Raw genomic sequence first — 13,802 nt, 5'->3', positions numbered from 1 at the left:
CTACTCGAATCTCCTTCTTAAAACTCTCTTCTGAACGATTTCGAACAGAATATAATATGACCTCTATTAGCACTAATACTAAACAGAGATCGAGTAGATGTTTTTAAGAGAATCAGGTGTGGTGGGGCAAAAGGCGTCCACAAAATATAATGACGAAATAGGGTTATTCTGATTGCAATTTTGGGCTAATTTGGAGCCGATTTGGGCTATTTTTTAAAATAGATTTTGATATAAAATATGGGCCGAAAAGTTTGATCTGATTTGGGGCTTTTGGGTGCTATCGGGGAAGAGTCTTGATTTTCCCGATTACAAAAATCACAGTACATTTTTTATTGCATTCTTTGGTTGTCCAATAATTGCAAATAATACCTTACTTAATGAGAGAGATATTCAAGAGGGGATAGGGATTGACATAGGAGTCCTTATTGAAACCAAATTTTTTCATAACAAACGACAAGAGAGCAGAAGAAATATATTATGGAAGATATATTCCTTGTGCAGATCATCTCCAGCTTGCCTTTGAAGTTTGTTGTTCAATGTAAATTACTTCTATCAAAGAATCACTCAATCTGCGACAACAACTTTACCCTATGCAGATCAATACTTTCTTATCTTTACCGTATATTGCCGTGTTTCTCTTTATTCACTCAGAAGTGACTGTAGTGTTCTAGCTTTTGATACAAAAGGCTATTCTAAATTGACCATCCTGAGTTTCTTGGTCATTATGATATAAGCCACGCTAAAATTTTGACAGGTGAAGATATATGGCTAGGGAGGGTTTCCCACACTATGGACAACTTAGTTTTAGGTCCTGGAGGAATTATTTGGCTTTCCAGTCTGGATCGACAGCAAACAAGTGTCTCTTTTCTGGTAGTAGAACGTCGCTCGACACAGTTTCATGATCTATACGAGTATAATAGGAATATCTATGGGTACGAAAATGCTGCAGTGTTGGAGACAGTTAATTATATCTCCCATGTATTGCTGCAAACTTGGATGACATCAGAAGATTTATCATCAATGGACGAAGGTACGAGTAAGTTTCTATTCCATTTTGTATTTTAGTTCTTGTGGTGTCCTAAATGAGACTTAAAAGTTTCAAATTTTATGTTTAAAACATCTCAACTGAGCCAACAAGTCTAAATCATTTCTATTTCTTCTCAAATTTTGTACATAGATATGTCAAGTTATTTCCATCCAAGAAGAAATTTCATCAGAAGAAGAAGAAGAGGAGGAGAACAAGAAGAAGCAGTCGGATGAGGAGGAGGAGAAGAAGTAATAGAGGTGACTTTCTACCCTTCAATATTTAAAATGACTTTTAATTTGTTATTTCTAGGAGATTGAGGACATAGTTAAATATTGTAATAGACATGGTTTCTGCATTTTGAAGAAAATCTTCTTTCATTTTTTGCACATTTCAAGTGATGAATTCCAATAAATGAAAGATTTTAGCATCACCAGGTGAAGATTTTTGGTGAATCTTCCATTCAAGATTTGCTTGACACTATTTGATTGAACCTTTTCTTTTTTCAAATAGAAATTAGAGACTTCCACTTAACAATTAACATGAAATCTGCGAAAGTCGGATTATTAATCTATGACCTTTTTTTCTCCATATAGAACCAAAAGTACTTGTGTTGAGTTGAGCTGAGTTGAAATTATGTTTTGATGATTGACAAAATATAAAAGAAAACCAGGTCCTTAGCAGGTCTAGCGGAGGAGCTAGTTTGCAGTAGTTCAAGTTACTACAACAAAAGATATATTTAGTGACAATAAATTTTCCTTTTAATGACAATAGTGATACAATACATAGTTTCAAGTTAGGCCTTCCTTCAATGTGGTCTCCTTTCCCAGATCTGCATAGCGACATTTATATAAAGTGTTGGCTGTAAATACTCATATTAATATTGCTAAATATATTATAGTAACAATTATACTATTACAACTAAATCCTTTATTTGTTCTAGTGAGCTGATGAAATATATGTATGGTACATTATAAATGTATCAAATAGGACCAAATAGAAATAAGTGTTTTTATATGGAGTATATAAAATGTAAAGATATAGCACATTAACCTAACTCAACCCAAAAGCTAGCTCATGAAGAGAGGATTGTCCAAATCATATAAGCAAACCACCAGTCCAATCCCCAACTAATGTGGGGCTCTTACTCACTCTAACACACCATCCACATTCAAAGGGGAGCCCAAATGGGGATGAACTTGGCTCTCATACCATGTAAAGATATGGTACTTGGGTTTACCTTAACCTCAAAATCGTGATCATGAGAGGAAGATTGTTCAAATCCATATAAGCAAACCATTTCATTCCCCAATCAATGTGGGACTCTAATGCCCCGTTTCACGCTCAACCCAGCGTGGAGCAGGAGCCTAAATGAGGATGAACCTTGTATGGACTTAAGTAATAATCCTTCCCCAGGAGCTAGTTTTTGGTGTTGCAGTCTCATATCTTTACATGGTATACGAGTCATATCTATTTGGACTTCTGATACATACTTCAATTGGGATTGGGCTTGGGCTTGGCGCGTGAAGGTGGGTGTTAGAGTTTCACATCTGTTGGAGAATGAACTAATAGTCTGCTTATATGGACTTGAAGTGTCATATCCTTATATAAACCAAATTCACAAATTGACTAAACACACTTATACTCTTAAGCGGGATATAATTAATTTGAACAATATATATTATTTATTGTTTCTTAATGAGATGATTTATTATAGGTCCACATATATATCTAGTTCATTGATTGTTCAGCATAATCTACCGAATCACTTCAGAGATTTCCCTAATAAAGTTTTATTCTATTAACACCAACTTGTTTTAGGGTAAAACATTTGTTATCTTCGTTAATAGACTCGAAAAAGAGAATAGAAGGAATTAAGGGCATGAGAAACGGCAACAGAGAAGAGGAACGCAGTGGTCTATCAGCGAGTGTAGAAATTCCAGATGATATATTTATGGACATCATCTCCCGCTGGCCCTTGAAGTTTGTTGTTCAATGTAAAATTCTATCCAAGAATTTTAAAGGTAGGATATCTCATCCTGAATTTTCCAAAATATTGTTCCAATGCCAAAAAGTCACTTCTACACAACTCATCTATTTAGTACATGATGGGAGATTAATCAGACAATTCCCAAAAATCTCCTTTAACCCTATCACTCAATCTGTGACGACGTTATGTTTTGGCGTAGAGATTTTGGGCTCATGTAATGGTCTGATTCTCTTTGAGTTTGAGAGAATTAGGTGTTACTGTGTTTTCAATCCCTTAACTGGAGAGCATCAATTGATTCCATATCCGAATTCTCCTAGAAATGAGTTAAAAAAGACAGGCCTAGTGGTTGATTACCCTAATTCAGATCAATACAAATTGGTAACCATAAGTAACATTGTGGAAAATTCCAACTTGTTCTACAAATTTCACTTACTTTCATCAGAGCAATCTGGCCTGTGGTGTGAAATCCAGCTGAGAACCAATAGTTTCATAGCCTTACCTTACGGTAGTCCACCTGTTTATTGGCATGATTCTCTGTATTTTCTCAGAAGTGACGGTAGTGTTCTAGCTCTTGATACAAAGAAAGAAGAGGCTGTACTCATCGACCGTCCGGAGTTTATTGATCATTTTGTTCTTAGCTATGGCAAAATTTTGACTAGTAGGGATATGAGTGGTAGCGATATATGGCTAGGGAGGGCGAAAGATTTACTTACCCTTGTATGCATTTTCAGAAAGTACATTGTCATTGGCACTTATGACAGAACAAGCAGCTGTTGGAGGGTTTCCCACACTTTGGACAACTTTGTTTTAGGTCTGGATGGCAATATTATCGGCTTTCCAGTCTGGATCGACAGCAAGCAAGTGTCTTTTCTGGTACGACGTCCCCCAACACAGTATCATGATCTATATGAGTATGATACCAACATCAATGTGTACAAAAATGTTGCAGTTCTGGACACAGTTGATTATCCCATGTATTGCTTCCACCCAACATTAGCTTGTGTCCATAAGACACCCTCCAATTATGTAACGACTGCTCAGCAGGCGTATATTGCTGAAAAGTTGGATAACATCAGAAGATTTATCATCGAAGGTACCAGTAAGTTTAACTTCAATTTTGTATTCAAGTTCTTGTGATGTCCTAAATGAGATTCAAGGTCAGGATTAGCCATTCCTTTCAAATTTATGTTTAAAACACCTCAACTGAGCCACTAGACATTTCCACAGAGATATTGTGTGCCTTCTTTGTTTGACTTCAGTAGCATTTTCTAATTTCTAGGTCTCCTTTTTTACTTTAAGCAAATTTATATCATCTCTAATTCTTTTCAAATTTTGTATCTAACTATGTCCAGATACATCAGAAGAAGAAGCAGCAGCAGCAGGAGAAGGAGGAGGTTAAAAAGAAGAAACATTGTAATAGACTTGGCTTTCTGCCCTTCACTATCTTCAATCATGATTACTTTATTTTCAAACATGACATAATTTGTTCTTTCTGGGAGATTGAGGGCATAGTTGAATATTGTAATAGACATAATAGGCATGGTTTCCTATATGCATTTTTGAATAAAAACCTTCTTTCCTATATGCATTTTGAATAAATGAATGATTTTATCATCACCAGGGAAAATGTTTGGCAAATCTGCCATTCAAAATTTGCTTTGTCAATCAAGCATTGTCATATGTGCTGTTTTTATTTTGTTCCAATTTTTTTTTAACAAGACTGGATTTTATGTTAGTTGAATTCTTACTTCACTTTCCTATGCTCAAAAAACAAAAGAATTATAGTTACTCAATACACCTGCAGGCTTACTTAGCTTGATATACTTTCATCGCAGTGATGAAATCCAACTGAGAAGCAATTTCTGCTTTTTATCCTTCAGTAGTCCACCTACTTATTGCTGTGATTCTCTTTATTGGCTCAGAAGTGATAAAAAGAGAGAAGATGCTATACTCATTGACAATCCTAAGTTTAGTTCTTGCGATGTTCTAAATGAGACTTAAGGTCAGGATTAGCTTCTAATTCTTCTGTAGATGACTAAAGAGAAGATTCAGGGAGTAGTTAAAAACCGATTCTTTCTTTTCCATCCCACCACCCTATTAGGAGGATTAACAGTGTTCTCACAAATCGGTCTCAATTGTACACTCGATCCTACATACCAATTAATGATGGAAATGTTCAATCACTTGAGCATGCCTAACTTGTTTGAATTTTCTTTTAGGGTTTCCCTATATGCATTTTGAATGTGAAAATAAACTTTTTTTTGGGGCAACTGCTGCATATTTCAAGTATTGATCATGATGCTCCAACTATGGGACAGGAATACCTCATGTGCGTTTAGAATCTGGAAGGAAAATCACAACCTTTTTGGAACATTGTCACCATGGCCATTTAATCCTGCCTTTATGATCCCCTTAAAGTCTGATAGAATTTTTCAGATTAATAAGTTCAAAGCTATAAGTCATAAGTTGAAAACCATATGCTTGAAGATAATTATTTTATTTTTATGTAATGGAAAATGGGTTATCCTGGAGATGATAAATTCTATTATATCCTTCCTAAGACATATAGTCTCTTCTTGTTAGACCCCTGATCTAAGTTACTCAGCTAAATGGCAGCATAGACAAGGTTTTTAAAGCATGTTGACCTTGTCACTTGCATAAGCCAAGGTAACAAACAGGCAAGGCTAAGTTGGCGACGGACGGTTGACAAAGCTAAGGTGTGCACAGTGGCACCAAGGCTTGATTCCAAAGTGGCAAGTGAGGACCAAGGACTTGAGGGCAAGGCAGCTTGGTGTGGACTTGACAAGATGAAGGTTAAACAATGTCATGTGGGCATGGCATTGGTATTCAAATAAAGGACAAGGACAAACGACAAGCAAAGCTAAGGAAGCAACGCAAAGAACAACAGTGTTCTCACTAACCCTCCAAGTATTGATCATGATGCTCCAACTTTGGGACAAGAATACCTCATCTGTGTCTAGAATCACAACCTTTAAGGAACATTCTCACCATGACCATTTGATCTTGCCTTATGATCTCCTAAAACATCTGATTCTTTACATTCATGAATGAAATGTATTATCTGATGTAGACATTAATATTTGATGTTTCTAGACTAAATCCATTAAGTAACATGAAATCTGACACTACCTTAGTTCTTCTGCATGCTGGACAGAATGTTAGCATTCTTACCAAGTAGACAGAATTTAAACCATTTTAGATGAAATCCAATGCTTTCACTAGTTGCCTGTGGCCTCAACCTCCCCTTTGTAGAAATTGTTCTCTCATTAGTGTCAACTTACTGTAAACTTGTGTCACGGTCAATCTGTCTCTTGGGGATTCAGCTGAACATGCGACACCATTCTTAAGTATGCTAACCAAGCATTCCATCTCTTCTTTCTTGATACTGCCCCAGTATTCTTTGACGTTGGTTGCTTTACTCATCTCACCATGACAAGTTGTTTTGTCTAGAATCTCCATAACTTTCTCTGGCAACGCTGTTTCGACAAAGTGGTGGGGACTAGAGCTTGCTTGGAACAAAGTGTCTGTGGGTCTTCTTCCAGTGAATATCTCCAATATGAGAATCCCAAAACTGTACATATCTCCTAAAGCGGAGACCTTATTTACCATGCCGTATTCTGCAACAAGCAAATTTAGCTTATAAATAAACAACTATTGTTTGAAGAAATTTCATATCACAGTTTTTGTTAACCTAGGAACACTACCTGGAGCTGCATAGCCAATGGTTCCCATAACTCCAAGTGAGCTAAACTGAGCTGTGAGATCTTCATCAAGAATGAGTCTCACCAAACCAAAATCACCCAAATGAGCTGTGAGATCTTCATCAAGAAGAATGTTCTGTGGTTTATATCACAGTGGATCATGGGTGTTTGGCACTCATGGTGAAGATAATGAAGGGCAGAGGCCACATATTATGATATTCATTATGTGAAGTATCATGCTTTAGGGAAGTACATGCTTCTTCCGTGTCTTTTGATAAACACAAGGTCGTAAATGCAGCTCTTGAATCCCACCAAAAAGCTCGGAGTTCCAGTTTAATACATATGCACTCAAATTTGAAAATATTCCGGTGACATAAACCTCACCGTCTAGATTGTTAAAAGATAAGTTCAAGTAGAGTAAGGAAGTAAAACTTGCAATGAAGTGAGGAATTGGCCCTGATAGATTATTTTGGGAAAGATCCAAGGATTGGAGATCCGGCAGATCTTCTAAATTGGGAATGATCCCTTGGAGGGAGTTTCCCTTCAAATAGATCCCCCAAGGCCAAGCATTTTCCAAGAGTTCGTGGAATCATCCCCGAAAAATTGTTGTGAGAATAATCAAGATAAGTAAGATAACTTCAGTTACTAATATAGACCGGTAATGGACCTGTCAAAGAGTTATAAGATGCATAAATATTTGTGAGGGATGAGAGAGCAAAAAGTTGTTGTGTTATAGTTCCTGTTAGGCTGTTTTCAGAAATACCCAATTTTAGCAGTTGGCTACAGTTTCCCAATGTTGAAGGTATGTTACCCTCTAACCTGTTTAGTCCCAAATAAAGATAGACAAGTTCAGTGAGGTTTCCTATTGAAGAAGGGATGACCCCTGTCAAGAGACTGTTACCCAAGTTGAGACCTCCCAAGTTTGTCAGTCTTCCAATAGAACCTGGAGTGCTACCTGTAAGATTGTTGTTACTCATCTCGAGTAGATCCAATTCACCAGGTTTGAGATATCTCTGGGTATGCTTCCAGTAATTCTGTTTCCGTAGTAGAGTAGGCGTTGTAACTGACTAGAAAGGTTGACTGTTGAATGAGGTAATGTACCTACAAACTGGTTGTCTCCAAAATGGAGCATCTGTAGACTGCTGGCAGTTGGTAAGAGAAATTACAAAGTCAAGGTCATCATGCTTACCGTATCCAAGTTGGTTACTCCAAACGTTGAGCCACAAGAAACTCCGCAAGTTACCAAAACCCTTGGGTATATTTCAAGTGAAATTGTTTACAGGAAAATCAAGCTCTAGCAATTTTGAAGCATTGGCCAAAGAGGACGGTATGGAACCAATGAATTGACATTTCGCCAAGTAAAGTATTTGGAGATTAGGGAAGTAGTTGCCTAAACTGGATCTGAGATTACCAGAAAAGTTGTTAAAGGAAAGTGATATTAGTTCCAGGGATGACAAATTGTACAACGGAGGAAGGAACTCCCCGGATAAGCTATTTACTGACAATCCAAGAAGCCTCAACTTGGTCAATCAAGCTAAAGAAGCTGGCACTTGTCCCTCTAGATTTTTGTACGATAAACACAACTTTTCTAAAGATGTAAGATTTCCAATAGAACCTGGAAAATGTCCTGTCAGGTTGTTATTTCTGATATACAATTTCACTAACTTCGTTAAAGATCCAACTTGGTTAGAAATTTTCCCCAGAAGAGTGTTGTGTTCCAGGACAAGGCTGTTGAGCTTAACACAATGTGATAGATTAATTTCCCTTGTTAGATAGTTTGAAACTCAAATTCAGGTTTTGAAGCCTTGACAGCCTGCTGAGTTGTTGAGGAATTTTGTTATGGAAGGCATTTTCTGCAAGGTCAAGAGAATTAAGAAAAGAGAGGTTTCCAAGATTACCTGAGATCATACCTGCCAGCCTCGCCCTTTGAGATTCAAACGGATGACTCTTCCGTGTCTCAGGCCACATTTTACTCCAGTCCACTGACAGAATGAACAGAATCGTTCCAAGAGGCAAAAATTCTTGCTGGATCCTCAGTTATTTGGGACTTGAATCCAAGTAAGGCAAGTTTGTCAGTTTCATTGCCAAGAAAAGCAGCTGATGCAATATGTTGGAGAGAATATGAGAATAGAAACACAAGAAACACAGCATGTATAGCCAGAAAGGTGTGGAAGTTAAAACTCGTTGTGAAAATTTCCATTCTGGAAAATGTCAAGAAGCAAAAGATGATACCTCTCAGAAATGTCGTTGTTGGTATTGGAGCACCAATACGTGATATAAGACGCATGATTATAAAACAAGCTGCCAATGACATCTCAACATACTACACCAAAAATGATCTTTAGAGGTAAATAATTAGCGACTTTCTTTGAAATCGGAGACTGTTCCAATTTCCTACTGAGATAGGAAAGAGGAGGGAGAACTAGACGTATCTTGCTAGGCAAAGACAGGTTCGAATGGATAGCTTGCGTAATTGCCACTAAATATATTTTTTCGGGACAATTACTAGTGACAATTACATTTTATCACTCTTTTTGAATGCCGCTAAAGCCTATAGATACATTACTAATGAAAATTAACTAATGTCGGTAAAAACTTTAGCCCTCTTTGTTAATGTGTATATTTATTACTGCTAAAATTTATTTTTGTTGTAGTGAATTTTTTTTATTTTTATAGTATTTTTCTTCAAGATTGTTTTGACATTGGTGCTTGATCCACCTAATCCTTTCTTTATAATATAAATTAAGAATTATCCAACTCATGAACTGGGATTGAAAAAGTCACGACCTTCTGATTCACGCAAGGTTAGGGGAGACTGGAGAATTGCCTAACTAATCTTTTACTTAATCAAGAGTTGGGCTAATGATAATGATATTTATAGAGTGGCTCCTTCTTAGAAGTTTCCTTCCATTTCGTCCATTGAGATATGTTAGCATGATAGACAACTAAATGATTGTATATATTAATGTAATTATATAGTGATATAAATTATCATGATCATATACATTTGTTGTAGAATCATATGAATAAATATTGTGATAGAATAGCTGATTTGGAGGGATAGCAAGGCAGATTTAGAGGGATTCAATGGCAGATTTGTATAGATAGAATGACGGATCTTTAGGGATGTGTAATCTTTATTTTCTCTATATAATGGAAAGACTCTGTCACTTTGAGAGGCATTCAACTGAAAATTGACAAGATACACCATACTACGTCTCCAAACTCTGCCAATCGGAAACCTAACACTGATGGAAACTTCTCTTGTGCTAGTGTTTGAAATACTACCAGAAAAAGGAAACATCCCTTTCAAATGTTCTTTTCTTCTCAGAAGAGCTCTTAGGGGCAAGCTCCCTATCAGAAATGTTATTTTTGGTATCGGAGAACCAATGCATGGTATAAGAGGCACGATTAAAAAAAACAGGCTGCTAATGGCATATCAACAAAAAAAATGATTTTGTTAGCATTTTTCTTAAAGATTGATTCTGACTTTGGTGCTTGATCCACCTAATCTTTTTTTTATAATATGGATTAAGAATTAATATAAACTATTCTTTTTCTTAATCAAGAGTTGGGCTGACTAACTAAATAAAATACCCTTGCTTGGTCTTCTTTACTCACATTAGTGCGGATGGATCCTTTCGTCTCCTTATATGAAGTTCACAATCCTCCGATGACTAACAGAACACAATTTGTGTAAACATATATTACAAAATTTGTATTGCTTTAACATAGTACTGATATAGACATCAATGCCTACATCCAATTCTCTATTCCTTTTTTTTTTCCAGGGGGATTAACGATAATTGTAGCTATGATTTGTCCAGAAATATAATATGCGGATGATGCATTAATAAATATATAAACATACACAAATAATATACTAGCAAAGAGTTTATGCACCCACTTATATATATTGGGAATTAAGAAAACTAAACAACAATCATCCAAGGAAAGAATTAGAGCTAATTAATGCATTAAATATTTTGATGCATACTATATGTCTAGTAGTGTCCAATTCATTCTGCTGGTTATACCCTCTCAATTTATATTCTCCATACAAATTTGTTGTATCCTCAACCTCATCAGCTTGTTCATCACATACCTCATTGATGATCGAGTCTTGTTGGTTGTATATATTCGATATCAAGTATAAGCAGCATAGCGTTGATAATTCCCACAACATTTTGATCCTCTATGGCATGATCCTTTTTATGACGTGAAATTCATCTGATTGGGGATACTTTCAACTATTTGGTCTTTGGTAGTCCATCTGTTTATTGGTGCAATTTTCTATGTTGTCTCTTGTCTCACAAGAGACGGTAGTGTTCTAGCTTTATACAAAGAAAAAGAAAGAAGAGACTATGTTAGAGAAAAACTTACAAGATAATAAAAAATACAAAATTACAATTGAAAATAAAAATGAAGAAATAAATCTCTTCAGGCTGAGGCGCGGATATCTCGCTCTCTTTAAGGAGATTCAAGCCCACTGCAGCAAATGTTTTCACCGGTCCAGCAGTAGTCCTTCTTGACTTGTCCCCTCCAGGATACAACAGCCTTAGCACAAAGTATAACTCAACAACTCTGGACAAGAGTTGGGTCCAAAGCTCCACAAAAAGAACACTTCCCTTCAACTAATAAGAACTCTCTTTTTGACTAACTCTTTCACTCTATATTTTTCTTGTATCACCCAACCAAGTGAAGACCACCACTATTTATACTACAAGAAGTCTTCCTAGCAATGAATAGGGAGATAATGTGGTAGTAAATAGTGAAGATAATGATATTAGGAGTTACATATGTTACAAAGAATAATGGGGAATAAAGAGTGAAGTAAAATGGGCAACTAAAGGCCACTAATGTGCAAAGACTCAACGGACAAAAGGAAGATGCTGCACAAAGACCATAACTTTCCAACGTTCTATACAACATTTATCACTAATGAAGAATGGCAATAAAGTCTAACTGACTGTAGATGAAATGTCACATTAAGAGTGAGGATTGTAACTCCTAAAATGCATGCTACATGCTCACCTTACATAGTAAGTGTAGATACTGCCAAACGGACAAAGGTGCAAATTAATATAATAAAATATTAATATTAAAATGCTAACAAACCAACAATCCCCCACTCATTTTAATATTAGATAAGAGAGTCCATCAGCTGAAGGAAGACTACTATGCATAATAAAGGTGTGCTGTGCATTGAACCTCCACTTAGTGAAACAGTAACTTTTACTCCAGAGTCGTAGTGGTCTCAGACTTGAACTATGACTGCTTAAGGGAAATAAAACATCACTGCTCACACATAATAATCAAGGTGTTGACATGAGCTTTAAAGCCAACACGTTATGGCCATTTGTTATCCCGATTTCATGAGTGCTTTTGAGAATAAGCCCAATTCTCATAGAAAGCGACCTACTTCCACACATCACATAGGTGAAATCTGTCGAGAGTGCTCCTGTAAGCTTAACACTCCACCCATACGGGCTACATATATTCATTAAGAGTTTAATCAACTCAACCTTCACAAACTACGGGAAACAATGCACTCACATCATAGAGAGGGAAATAAAAAGATAGTGCATTTTTCACAACAAGTCATCATATGATTAGTGTTTCCCTTTGAACCTGGTTATAGGATCTGTAGTCCCCAGGTTGGGTGTCCTCATATACGACTCACAGATTTGTAGGCTTCAATCTCATCCCCCTCGATGTGCTCCAGACTTTTTCTCTTGTTAAGGCCCTAGTAAGAGGATCTGCAAGATTATCACAAGATTTGACATAATCAACATTAATGGTACCATTTGTCAAATATGATCTTACATTACTGTGTTTCCTCCTTATAGGTTTGGATTTACCGTTATAATAACGATTTTGAACTCTACCAATTGCAACGGTGCTATCACAATGAATTAAAATAGGAGGAATTGGTTTTTCAAAATAAGGAATTTGATACAATAAATCTCTTAACCAATTATCTTCCTCACTAGCTGAAGCTAAAGCAATTAGTTCAGCCTCCATGGTAGAGTTAGCAATTATAGTTTACTTTTTTTATCTCCAACAAACAGCACCACCACCTAAAGTAGAGACATAACCAGTGGTAGAACAGGAATCACCTGATAAAGTGTTCCAATCTGCATCACAAAAGCCTTCAAGTACAACATGATATTTTTTATAGAACAAACCACAATTTTTTGTTCCAATTAAATATCTCATCACTCTTGTTATAGCATGCCAATGTTCATTACCTGGCATGCTTGTAAACCTGTCAAGTACTCCTACTGCATATGCAATACCAGGTCTAGTGCAATCAGTCACATACCTCAAACTTCCGATTATGCTAGCATATTCCTTTTGATTTATTACATCATTTTCATTTTTCAACAGGAAATAAGTGAACACTTGAATCAAAAGGAGTTGCAACATGTTTGCAATCAAGAAAGTTATATTTTTTCAAAATTTTCTCAACATAATGTGACTGGTCAAGGAAAATTTCATCACATGTTCTTGTTATTTTTATTCCAAGAATAACATTTGCCTCACCAACATCTTTCATATCAAAATGGCTTCTAAGAATATTCTTAGCTTCATCAATAACATTCATGTTAGAGCCAAAGATCAATAAATCATCAACATATAGGCAAATAATCACATGTGAATTATTCCAAGACTTATGATATATGCACTTATCACACTCATTTGTTTTAAAATCATTTTCAATCATGCAGGAATCAAATTTTTCATGTCATTGCTTTGGTGTCTGTTTCAAGCCATATAGGGATTTAGTAAGTTTGCACACTTTGCTTTCTTGGTCTGCTTCAACAAAACACTCGGGTTGATCCATATAAATTTCCTCATTTAAGTCTTCATTTTAAAAAATAGTTTTTACATCCATTTGATGAATTTGCAAATAAAAAATTGCAGCCATAGCAATTAAAAGTCGTTATGGATGTAATTCTTGTTATCGGTGAAAAAATATCAAAAAATTCTAGGCCTTCTATTGTTTAAAACTTTTTGCAACTAGTCTAGCCTTGTATTTATCAATAGATCCATCCGGTTTCAA

At 36.0% G+C, this 13,802-nt stretch overlaps 1 protein-coding gene and 1 pseudogene across 1 annotated transcript; one reads left to right on the top strand and one right to left on the bottom strand.

Annotated features, from left to right (window-relative positions):
• Nucleotides 1-2,906: 2,906 nt before the first annotated feature.
• Nucleotides 2,907-4,413, top strand: LOC125860696 (uncharacterized). The gene is made up of 2 exons (XM_049540705.1): nucleotides 2,907-4,113; nucleotides 4,367-4,413. The coding sequence occupies exons 1-2, from the start codon at nucleotides 2,907-2,909 to the stop codon at nucleotides 4,411-4,413; spliced, it is 1,254 nt and encodes a 417-aa protein (XP_049396662.1).
• A 1,630-nt stretch (nucleotides 4,414-6,043) lies between these two features.
• On the bottom strand, nucleotides 6,044-9,657 carry LOC125858701 (putative receptor-like protein kinase At3g47110; annotated as a pseudogene).
• Between the last annotated feature and the right edge of the window lie 4,145 nt (nucleotides 9,658-13,802).

Source organism: Solanum stenotomum, chromosome 3 (assembly GCF_019186545.1).
Source record: "Solanum stenotomum isolate F172 chromosome 3, ASM1918654v1, whole genome shotgun sequence".
Classification (NCBI taxonomy): Eukaryota; Viridiplantae; Streptophyta; class Magnoliopsida; order Solanales; family Solanaceae; genus Solanum; species Solanum stenotomum.
This window is presented reverse-complemented; position numbering and strand designations above follow the sequence as displayed.